This window comes from Carcharhinus amblyrhynchos, unplaced genomic scaffold, assembly GCF_965287045.1.
Source record: "Carcharhinus amblyrhynchos unplaced genomic scaffold, sCarAmb.v2.hapA scaffold_38, whole genome shotgun sequence".
In the NCBI taxonomy this organism is placed as follows: Eukaryota; Metazoa; Chordata; class Chondrichthyes; order Carcharhiniformes; family Carcharhinidae; genus Carcharhinus; species Carcharhinus amblyrhynchos.
The window spans coordinates 8808610-8820230 of record NW_027649779.1 but is presented as its reverse complement, the minus strand read 5'-3'; the positions used below and the strand labels follow the sequence as shown (position 1 = coordinate 8820230).

The following is an 11621-nucleotide window of genomic DNA, read 5'->3' as shown; positions in this document are numbered from 1 at the left end:
TCAATCAGACTCAATCAGCACCTTCAGGAGAATTGGGAGGGTGAATATTAGATACAGCAGAGTGAGAATGGAGGGAGAATGTGTGGGATGGAGATTCACAGCTTTTGAGGAACGAGAGGAAAACATTTCCATAGAAAGTAGAGTTGTCTGTTCTGAATTTCGATCCTGTACTGACACTGATAACTTGTGTCAACTTGTTTTACAGGATATTGAAAGAGGAATCACAGGCTGAAATCTCAAATGTCAGGTCCTGATCTGGCAGAGTCATATTCCTTGGAACCTGAATATCATCAACCATTGAATCTGGAAGGAGATTTGAAAAGATTTTAAACATCACTGTGATTGGAAAAACTCCAACACACTGCCAAATTCAAGTGAGAGTGTTCCCGTGCACTGAGTGAAGAGCTTTAACCAGTTACACAGCCTGAATAAATATCACACCATTCACAGCAGGGAGAGACTGTTCTGTGTGTGGGTGAGTCTTCACCTGATTGTCCACCCAAGTGAGAGGCAGGGTCACCTGCACCATGGATAAACCATGGAAATGTGCGGACTGTGGAAAGAGATACAGTGTCCCCTCTCTGTTGGATACTCATCGGCGCAGCCACACTGGGGAGAGGCCATTCACCTGCTCTCAGTGTGGGAAGGGATTCATTCGGTTCCCCCACCTGCAGTCACACCAGCGAGTTCACACTGGGGAGAAGCCGTTCACCTGCTCTCAGTGTGGGGAGGGATTCAGTTGGTCATCCAGCCTGCAGGCACACCAGCGCGTTCACACTGGAGAGAGACCATTTACCTGCTCTCAGTGTGGGGAGGGATTCATTCGGTCATCCAATCTGCAGAGACACCAGCGAGTTCACACTGGGGAGAGGCCGTTCACCTGCTCTCAGTGTGGGGAGGGATTCACTCGGTCATCCAACCTGCAGGCACACCAGCGAGTTCACACTGGGGAGAGGCCGTTCACCTGCTCTCAGTGTGGGGAGGGATTCACTCAGTCATCCAGCCTGCAGAGACACCAGCGAGTTCACACTGGGGAGAGGCCGTTCACCTGCTCTCAGTGTGGGGAGGGATTCACTCAGTCATCCAGCCTGCAGAGACACCAGCGAGTTCACACTGGAGAGAGACCGTTCACCTGCTCTCAGTGTGGGAAGGGATTCAACCAGTTATCCAACTTGCAGAGACACCAGCGAGTTCACACTGGGGAGAGACTGTTCACTTGTTCTCATTGTGGGGAAGGATTCACTCAGTCATCCCACCTGCAGATACACCAGCGAATTCACACTGGGGAGAGACCGTTCACCTGCTCTCAGTGTGGGAAGGGATTCAGAGTTTCATCCCAGCTGCTGAGACACCAACAGGTTCATGAGTGATATTCAGTATTGGATTCTGCTGTTACTGTTTCAGCTCTCAGTTACATCCAGGACTGCATTTTGTTCATTCTCATGGTTGGTGAATGGAGAGAGTCAGAGGGTTTCTTTCTGCTGGACTGGCAGGACTCATGACTTTGGATGGGTGGAAGGGGGGACTCACAATGTTGAAATGGTGGCGCGGGCTCGTTGGGCCAAAGGGCCTGTTTCCCGTGCTGTGTTGTTCTTTGTTCTTTTTTTGCCTCCAGTGGGCTGATGCTCTTTGAGTCTTGTTGTGAATACTTGGTTTTAAATTTCATAAGGATCACAGAGTGACGGGGTGTTAGGGAGGTCAGGGATATTTAATCAGCATAAGAACATAAGAACATAAGAAATAGGAGCAGGAGTAGGCCATCCAGCCCTTCGAGCCTGCCCCGCCATTCAATAAGATCATGGCTGATCTGTCGCTGCTCAGTTCCACATTCCCGCCCTCTCCCCATAACCCTTAATCCCCTCTCCTATCAAAAACCCATCAACCCGCGTCTTAAAAATATTTAGCGAGGCAGCCTCCACCACTTCAACGGGCAGAGAATTCCAGAGATTCACCACCCTTTGAGTGAAGAAGTTCCTCCTCAACTCCGTTCTAAACTGCTCCCCCCTTTATCTTGAGGCTGTGCCCCCTAGTCCTACTGTCTTTTTTGAGCGGGAAGAGTCTCTCCACCTCTATCCTGTCCATCCCATTCATCATCTTATACGTCTCAATGAGATCTCCCCTCATTCTTCTAAACTCTAACGAGTACAAGCCTAGTTTATTCAGCCTCTCCTCATAGCTCAATCCCCTCAACTCCGGTATCAGCCTAGTAAACCTCCTCTGCACTCCCTCCAGGGCCAAAATATCCTTGCGTAAGTGCGGCGCCCAAAACTGCACACAGTACTCCAGCTGCGGCCTCACCAATGCCCTATACAGCTGCAGCAAGACCTCCCTACTTTCTGAAATTCACAATCTCACTGAGGGGGGGTAGGGGGAACATTCATTTTCACATCCTCATTATTAAACCCCGACAAAATGGGAACAATTTTCAAATGAAATGAACTTCCAAATGCCTCGTGACTGTCCCGATATATAATTTATTAAAACATATCAAAACATTCTGGGGGTGGGGGGTGGATTTACTCCAGAGACAGGCCAGTGAATAAACACAGGAGCTTATTCCCACTTCTATCAGTCACCTGCATCCCGCCCCCCCACAGGAGGACACCCCCACCCCCAGAGCCTCTGTCTCTTTCCCCAACCCTCCACTGAGCCCCTGACACGCTCCCACCCCTTCTCCATTCACCCTGTTTCTCTCTCACTACCCCACCCTCCCTCTTTCCCTCCATTTTTTTTACGTTTAAAGTGTGAGGCACAGTCACAGTGCGAGAAATGCGGTGGTGGTTGTGGGGGGGGGCGGAAAGAAACACAGAGCATGAGTGCGCAGTAAGATCCCACATACACACAGTCTGAACAAGGCCAGATACAAAGTGATATCGTCAGGATTGGGGTCAAGTGAGTGGGAAATAAGGGAACCAGACATCTCCCTCTCTCTCCCTCTCCATACGAGACAGCCCCCCTCCCAGATCCTGTGCCTCTTCCCACCCCCTCACTGCAACCCCCCACAAACCTCACCTCTTGCTGTCTTCCTATTTTCCCCTCTCTCTCCCCCCACTTCTTCCCATCTCTCTCTCTCTCTCTCTCTCTCTCCCCCCTCCCTGTCTCTCTCTCTCTCTTCCCCCCACCCTCGTGTCTCTTCCCCCCATCTCTCTCTTCCTTCCCCCCCACCCCACCCCACCCCACATCCCCACCCCACCCCACATCCCCACATCCCCACCCCACCCCACCCCACATCCCCACCCCACCCCACCCCACATCCCCACCCCACCCCACATCCCCATCGAATATTGTTATGAAGTTGCATATAAAAATCTGGTGTTTGCCCAATGTAAATATTGAAAAGAAATGCTGAGAAAATCAAAATAACCCATCCAGTATTGAGTCTTTCAAAAGCCTGTGTCTTTGGGATTTTAAACTACAGAAAGCAGGCTGCAGAAGACAACTTTATAACATCTGTGTCCAAAGCAGCAGCCAGAATCCCAGCAGCAAAACAGGTTCTGAATTGGACCAATGATTTTAAAACAAGCTCTCAAACACACACACAACCGATTACATTCAGATTGCAGTGTTGGTGACAGCCTCGAGCTACTCAAATTGCAGGAATACTGTGAGGGAATTCTAGGTGTTTAAACCCCGACAGGGGGGAATAACAGGGAGAGGGGGACATTGCTGCCTCTTTAGATTGAAGGAGGGAGAGTCTGATTCTGAATCCTGTAGTAATATATAGAGCTTCATCACATCACCCTCTAAACACAAACCAACTCAGAAAGTATTCCAGACTGAAACAGCAGAAGAAAGTTCACACTTCCAACAGACACCTGGTATTATATTATTTGAGGGTGACTCTATTCTGGAATGATTTATTTCATTATTCCCGAGTGAGTTTGGTCATTGGAACAGCATTCTATTGGGGAGTTTATTCAGTTTGTTCCTTGTTTTAATAAGGTTGTCACCCCCCCAGTCTAAATGAAAGAGCTGTTAGTTGTTCCTGATAGAGAGAGTGTTAGATCCTGCTTTAATTTACCAATTCCTCCCACACTCCAAAGATGTGCAGGTTCAGTGGACTGGCCGTGTTAAATTGACCCCAGTGTCGGGGGGGATCAGCAGGTTAAAAGTGCAGGATTACGGGAATAAGGCCTGGGAGTGGGGGTGGGGGGGTTGTGGTCAGTACAGACTAGATGGGCCGAATGGTCTCCTTCTGCAATGTACGGATTCTATGTCTAAAACCAGTAACTTCCTACTATCTCACACACACTTAATTAAGATTACATGATGAGTTGTATCCTTTTGGCGGGTGGGGGGTTTCCAAAATTGTGCAGCGTTGTATCAATATTTATAATTCCCCAATCACATCCCCCCTCCCTTAATCAATGAATGAATGATTCAAATTACAATGAATTCTGCACAGCAAGATCCCACTGGCAGTCCCACAATGGAGAAGGACACCCCCCCAAACTGTGTCTCTTTCCCCCTGCTACTCCTGAGACCCTCACACCCTCCACTCCCTCTCTGTTTAGCTCTCCCTCCATTTCTCTATCTCTCTCCGCCCCCTCCCCCTCGCCAACCCTTCTCCAACCCCCTCCTCAACCCTTCTCTCCTTCCCCCTCCCCAACCCTTCTCTCCATCCCCCTCCCCAACCCTTCTCTCCTTCCCCCTCCCCAACCCTTCTCTCCGTCCCCCTCCCCAACCCTTCTCTCCTTCCCCCTCCCCAACCCTTCTCTTCCCCCTCAGTGTTTTCTGTTTAAAGTTCCGCTCACGGTCACAGTGCGAGGAATAGGGAGCCGGACCCACCTGTGTACACAGCAAGATCCCACACACACACACAACCTGGTGAGGGCCAGATTAAATAAATGTTGTGGGTGAGGACTGCAGGAGCGTGTGTGGGGAATGGGATCCACACCTCTCTCTTCCTCTCTTTCCAAATTAAATTGACAACAATTCACACTGGGGTTTTCTCCCACATTTTGTTGAAAGATGAAATATCGATAGGAGTGTCTGGGAGGGGTGCAAGGATCGGCAAAAACACTGGAGGGACAGAGAAATTCTATACCATCCCATCTCTCATCTATACCATCTCCCATCCAAATAGGGTTGCACAGCAGCACAGTGGTTAGCACTGCTGCTTCATAGCTCCAGGGTCCTGGGTTCGATTCCCGTGCTTGGGTCAAAGAACAACACAGCACAGGAAACAGACCCAACGAGCCCGTGCTGCCATTTTAACATTGTGAGTTCACTCTTCCACCCATGACCCACGTCTATGCTTATGACACTCCAGATTGAGGGGAGACTAATTTAGGGACAATTTGTTACACCAATCAACCTAAGAGCACATCTTTGGGGTGTGGGAGGAAACCGGAGAAAACCCACGCAAGCACGGGGAGAATGTGCAAACTCCCACAGACACCGGCCCAAATCCATGTATCTGCACAGCAAACAGTGATAGTCACTGAGCTGTCGTCTTGCCCAGTATCTGGTCCAGTTTAAGCACACACTAACGACGTGAAGTACTAGGCCACTCTCGAAACATCCAAGAGCAGCCCTCGTACGACCCACTGCATGTATGCCCCTTGCTGGACAACAAGGTGGACCGTCTGTGTGGAGTTTGCACATTCTCCTCGTGTCTGTGTGGGTTTCCTCTGGGTTCTCCGGTTTTCTCCCACAGTCCAAAGATGTGCGGGTTAGGTTGATTGGCTATGCTAAAAATTGCCCCTTAGCGTCCAGGGATGCGTAGGTTAGAGGGATTAGTGGGTATAATATGTAGGGATATGGGGGTAAGGCCTGGGTGGGATTGTGTTTGGTGCAGACTCGATGGGCCGAATGGCCTCTTTCTGCACTCTAGGATTCTATGATTCAAATAGAAATTCCTGGGAAAACAGAGAGAGAGAGAAAAGAATTTGGAGTCACACAACACAGAAACAGGCCCTTTGGCCCACCAGCTCAATGCTGGCCCATCCAATCCCAATCTATACTCCTCCCATTCCCCAGCACTTGCTCCATAGTCTACGATGCCTCAGAGATTAAAGTGTTTGAATTTACCCAACCCCCTTTCCAGGTTTTTCCTTGAACCCACTCTGCGATCCCTGAGCCTGATCTTGTTTCAAAATAAAAAGTGTGGTCGCTGTTGCAGTGCGGGGCAAAGGCCACAGGCCCAGTGTGTGCACAGCAAGATCCCACAGCAGCAGCAATGCGAACCTGAATCAGATGGGACACAGTCCTTCCCCCTCCCCACAGTGCTCCCACCCTTTCGCCTGCTATGAGACCCTTTCCTCATTCACTACTGTGTGTTTGTGTGTGTCTGCATCATCCCAAATTTCCAGAAAGGCTGGAACTCTCTTAAAATGAAGCCAAATTCTTTTGAAACAAAAATCCTGGTGGTGCACAGCAGGATCCCACGAGGTGCAATCAGCTGTGTTGAGTGTTTTTTTTAATTTGTGAAATGTTTATACAGAGAGAGGCTGAGACAGTGAAATCCCGCCACTGGGTCCCTCAGAATTAAACTGGAGACCCCGTCCCTCACTGAAGCCCCCCTCCCTCTAACAGCCTGTGTCTCTCCCCTGCATCTATGCTCTGTCTGAGGCCAGAACTCTCCATTCACCTGAAGAAGAGGGTGTCCCTCGAAAGCTTGTGAGTATATTATCAAATAAATAGGTTGGACTAAAACCTGGTGTTGTCAGACTTTTTACTGTGTCTAACCCACACCTACAGCTGTTTCCATCCCTCCCTCTTTTCCTCTCTCCCTGTCTCTGTCTGTTTCTGCTGCAGAAGATACAGGGAGAGAGAGAGAGAAAAACAGACAGGGAGAGAAATCGGGAGAGAGAACGAGAGACAGACAGGGGGAGAAATCGAGAGAGAGAATGAGAGACAGACAGGGGGAGAAATCGGGAGAGAGAATGAGAGACAGACAGGGGGACAAATCGGGAGAGAGAACGAGACACAGACAGATATTTGATAATTAAATGTATATTGAGTGTCCTGTAATTTGGTGTCTGTTTTATACAGAGAGGTGAAGACAGTGACATTCTCTCCCTGGCACCCCGGCAAGCTCAAAGACACTCACAGACACAAACTGCTTTGTTAAGTTTCCCCAATCTCTGCAGCTTCCCGTGTGGCCCAGGGTTTGAACTGAAATTTAAAAAGCAGCATGGAGAGACTGCAGGATTTTGAGTTGAGTTTCTCCACCCCCTCACCCTGTAAATATAAAATGGATTCTTTCTGTGTTGTAATGACTCTGAGTGGAAATGTATAGCAGAGCGACAGTGCCTCATTACAAGACGAGAAATAATAAATGTATTTTGTTACAGAACCATAAATAATATATCAGATCCACAATATAACAACACTCGGCATATCTCTGTCCTCTAATAATTTATTATTCTCTTAAATGTCAGCCATCTCTGAGGGAAACCAGCCCTTTAATTGTGAACATTAGGAAAGAGACCATCCTTTTGGCCAGACAAATAAATGTGTCAAGCTGAGGGAGCAAAGGATGTCAATGTCTTTGAGAAAGAGTCGTAATGCAGAAGTCAGCCAATAAAGTTCAGACTAAAACTTCCTCCTCTGTGCAACATCTGGGAGAAAATCAATGTTTCCCCATTTCCATTTCTTTTCTCATTCTCGGGGAAATTGGGGACTTGCACCAACTGAAGGGAAAGAAAGTGAATCCAGTCTTACATTCGACACATTTTTAGTCCAGTCATATGTGCATAGATCTGTCTGGCAGCCTGCATGGAGATTTTCAGCTCTCTGTGTCCAGGACAGGAAGCAGTGAGCATGGATCTGTCAATCAGACTCAATCAGCATCTTCAGGAGAATTGGGAGGGTGAATATTAGATACAGCAGAGTGAGAATGGAGGGAGAATGTGTGGGATGGAGATTCACAGCTTTTGAGGAACGAGAGGAAAACATTTCCATAGAAAGTAGAATTGTCTGTTCTGAATTTCGATCCTGTACTGACACTGATAACTTGTGTCAACTTGTTTTACAGGATATTGAAAGAGGAATCACAGGCTGAAATCTCAAATGTCAGGTCCTGATCTGGCAGAGTCATATTCCTTGGAAGCTGAATATCATCAACCATTGAATCTGGAAGGAGATTTGAAAAGATTTTAAACATCACTGTGATTGGAAAAACTCCAACACACTGCCAAATTCAAGTGAGAGTGTTCCCGTGCACTGAGTGAAGAGCTTTAACCAGTTACACAGCCTGAATAAATATCACACCATTCACAGCAGGGAGAGACTGTTCTGTGTGTGGGTGAGTCTTCACCTGATTGTCCACCCAAGTGAGAGGCAGGAAAACCTGCACCATGGATAAACCATGGAAATGTGTGGACTGTGGAAAGAGATACAGTGTCCCCTCTCTGTTGGATACTCATCGGCGCAGCCACACTGGGGAGAGGCCATTCACCTGCTCTCAGTGTGGGAAGGGATTCATTCGGTTCCCCCACCTGCAGTCACACCAGCGAGTTCACACTGGGGAGAGCCCGTTCACCTGCTCTCAGTGTGGGAAGAGATTCACTTGGTCATCCAGCCTGCAGAGACACCAGCGCGTTCACACTGGAGAGAGACCATTTACCTGCTCTCAGTGTGGGAAGGGATTCAACCAGTTATCCAACTTGCAGAGACACCAGCGAGTTCACACTGGGGAGAGACTGTTCACTTGTTCTCATTGTGGGGAGAGATTCACTCAGTCGTCCCACCTGCAGATACACCAGCGAATTCACACTGGGGAGAGACCGTTCACCTGCTCTCAGTGTGGGAAGGGATTCAGAGTTTCATCCCAGCTGCTGAGACACCAACAGGTTCATGAGTGATTCCAGGGGTTGGATTCTGCTGTTACTGTTTCGCTCTCAGTTACATCCAGGACTGCATTTTGTTCATTCTCATGGTTGGTGAATGGAGAGAGTCAGAGGGTTTCTTTCTGCTGGACTGGCAGGACTCATGACTTTGGATGGGTGGAAGAGGGGACTCACAATGTTGAAATGGTGGCGTGGGCTCGTTGGGCCAAAGGGCCTGTTTCCCGTGCTGTGTTGTTCTTTGTTCTTTTTTTGCCTCCAGTGGGCTGATGTTGTTTGAGTCTTGTTGTGAATACCTGGTTTTAAATTTCATAAGGATCACAGAGTGACGGGGTGTTAGGAAGGTCAGGGATATTTAATCAGCATTTCTGTCTGAAACCATCCCCCGCCAATCCCCAAATCTCCATCCAATTTCCTTTGTAATTGATTGTTTCCACTTCCTCCACCCTCATAGGGCGCGGGTTCCAAGTCAATACAACTCACTGCAGCAAAATATTCTTCCTCACGTCCCTCCCCCGCATCTCTGACTCAAAACCTTAAATCTGTGTCCCCCTCGTCCCTGTCCCATCAGCGAACGGGAACAGCTTTTCTTTGTCCACTTTATCTAAACCTGTCAGAATCTTGTCCACCTCGTTCAAATCTCCCCTCAACCTCCTTTGCTCCAAGGGGAACAACCCCAGCCTGACATCGACAATAAAGAACAAACTAACAGAATATGTTAATACCTGAAATCAAATGGGAATGTTTAATTCCTGTTTTAAAGATATTGTGAATATATTATTCTGGACAATAATGAAACTGGGATAACTCAGCTTGGGTGTGGTTGAATGGAATATATCAATCTGTTAACCACCTACAGTTAGTGAAAGTCTGGAACGTGTAGCTGGAAATCACTCCCTAACAGCACTGTGGGTGTATTTACAGGCATTGTAGCAGTTCAGGAAGGCAGTGTTGGGGTTGACCATGGCCGAGGCAGCTACAGACAGACATATATTCTGTTATAATGGAAGGAGTGCAGATTGAATGTGAGGCATTATGGGACTGGACTGTCTTGACCACATTCCTGTGACAGCTCAGTTTCTGCAATTACTGACCATTAAAGCTGCTGAGCAGGGCCCCCAGGGAGGACCTGGTGAGAATATTTACTGGGAATGAGTTGGAATTAAACTTATCCCAGGACTGGCTGGTGTTCAGCGGTTGAGATACCCGAATCTGTAAAAAGGGGGGGTCTGACCAATCAACAAACAGTGGTAGGTAGTTGGTTAAGAAATTAAGAGGTGTTCTCAGGCATTGTTTAAATTAATTTATCCTAAATTTGTGATAAAAACTGACTGATTTGTGTCCCAATAGTCAGTGAAGTGACGGTATATTCCAAGTAGCACAGACTGAAAAGTGGACCCTCTGAGAATAGATCCGAATGGTTATGATCTTCCCCCATCATGGCCAGTGAAAAATCAGAGCTCGAGTGGGTACCAGACAGGTCTCTTACCTGCCATTTGGAAACTAGGAACACAAAACCTATCGATAAAATGGTTCGAGAATAGAGCCATTTCGATGGTTCAGATTCGAGACATTGGCTCTATTCTTTCTCCAAAGATGCTGCAGACCTGCTGAGATTTTCCAGCATTTTGTGTTTTTGTTTCAGATTCCAGCATCCGCAGTATTTCACTTTTATGATAAAATGAGATTTGAAATCCCCACGACCCTCCCGCAAAACAGAGGGAGTGGTGGGAGAGGAAAAAAACGGATAAGAATGAAGAAGTCTGGCTTCTGATTAACAAAATGAGTGAATCAGTTTACAAAGCACAGAAGTTATCCATCCCTAACAATAACTGATCAAATTACAATAATTAGGTTGAGGAATGTAACAAAAAAAAATAATGAAGTTTAAAATCAAGTTTGTTTTGTTAGAAAAGTTTTTTTTAATCATGTAAAGTGCCATAATTGTGTGCCAAGTTTTTTTCTGCTCTCTCCCCACCCCTTTAGGCTCTGTAGAAAAGTTAACCCTTTCAGCACTCAGTTGATTTGTTTTTGAATCACTCGGAAACTCGTGTCTATTTTAGTTTATAATTGTGGATTTATTCAAACCAGTTAAATCTGAAAATTTTAAATGTAGCCGGGAGGAATTTGGAATAACTGAGAATTCTCTCGTTGTCACTTCAACCCCAGATAAAGAACAACAATCTAACAGGTGGTAATGGTAACTCAATAAACTGTTTGTTGATTAAATCCTTGAATGTTGAATGATTCTTCTGAGTTCATGGCCCCCAACACACTGGAAACCAAGTATTGCCAAAACTTTCAGACAATACAAAGACTCACGAAAGCCAGTGTCCCAGTTTAAAGATTTATCTTTTATTTGACCAACGATCGAAGGGAAACATTATTGGACAGTGTAATACTGCTCTAGAAGAGAAGCATCCTGATCTCTACAATAACTCTGACGTAGAATGCTTAGGATAGATTCTTCATGTCAAATTCTCCTGCCCTTCATTAGGTGTGAACCAATCAATTTCCATACAAAAAAATCATTAATTATATATGTCATATACTTTAGCCAATTCCATTTTATCCTCTGACACAATGGGATTTAATTTGTCCGTAGAATCCGGATGCTTCCTCCCCCTCTTGCTGATGTACTTCCCCTATTGCTTAGTAACCCCAGACGCTTAGCTATAAAGATCAAAGTTACTGTTCCCATTGGCCAACCAGCCAAATGTAAATTTTCATGTCTGAGAAGGCACTGTCTTATCTGGGCAGTGTGAATGAATCCTATTCATGAAGCTGCTTTGAAAACCTTTCTATTAGAAACTTTCCTGACCAATGCTG

The 11621-nt window shown here is 46.8% G+C and overlaps 1 protein-coding gene across 1 annotated transcript in view; it reads left to right on the top strand.

Moving 5' to 3' along the window:
• Window positions 1–444: 444 nt before the first annotated feature.
• The window catches only part of LOC145362485 (uncharacterized), a 238897-nt gene continuing 227720 nt past the window's right edge, over window positions 445–11621 (top strand). Inside the window, exons 1-2 of the mRNA XM_080218498.1 lie at window positions 445–1328; window positions 8340–8806. Coding sequence (XP_080074624.1) covers window positions 528–1328; window positions 8340–8806 — 1268 coding nt within the window. The 5' untranslated portion in view covers window positions 445–527. The remainder of the gene's footprint in view (window positions 1329–8339; window positions 8807–11621) is intronic.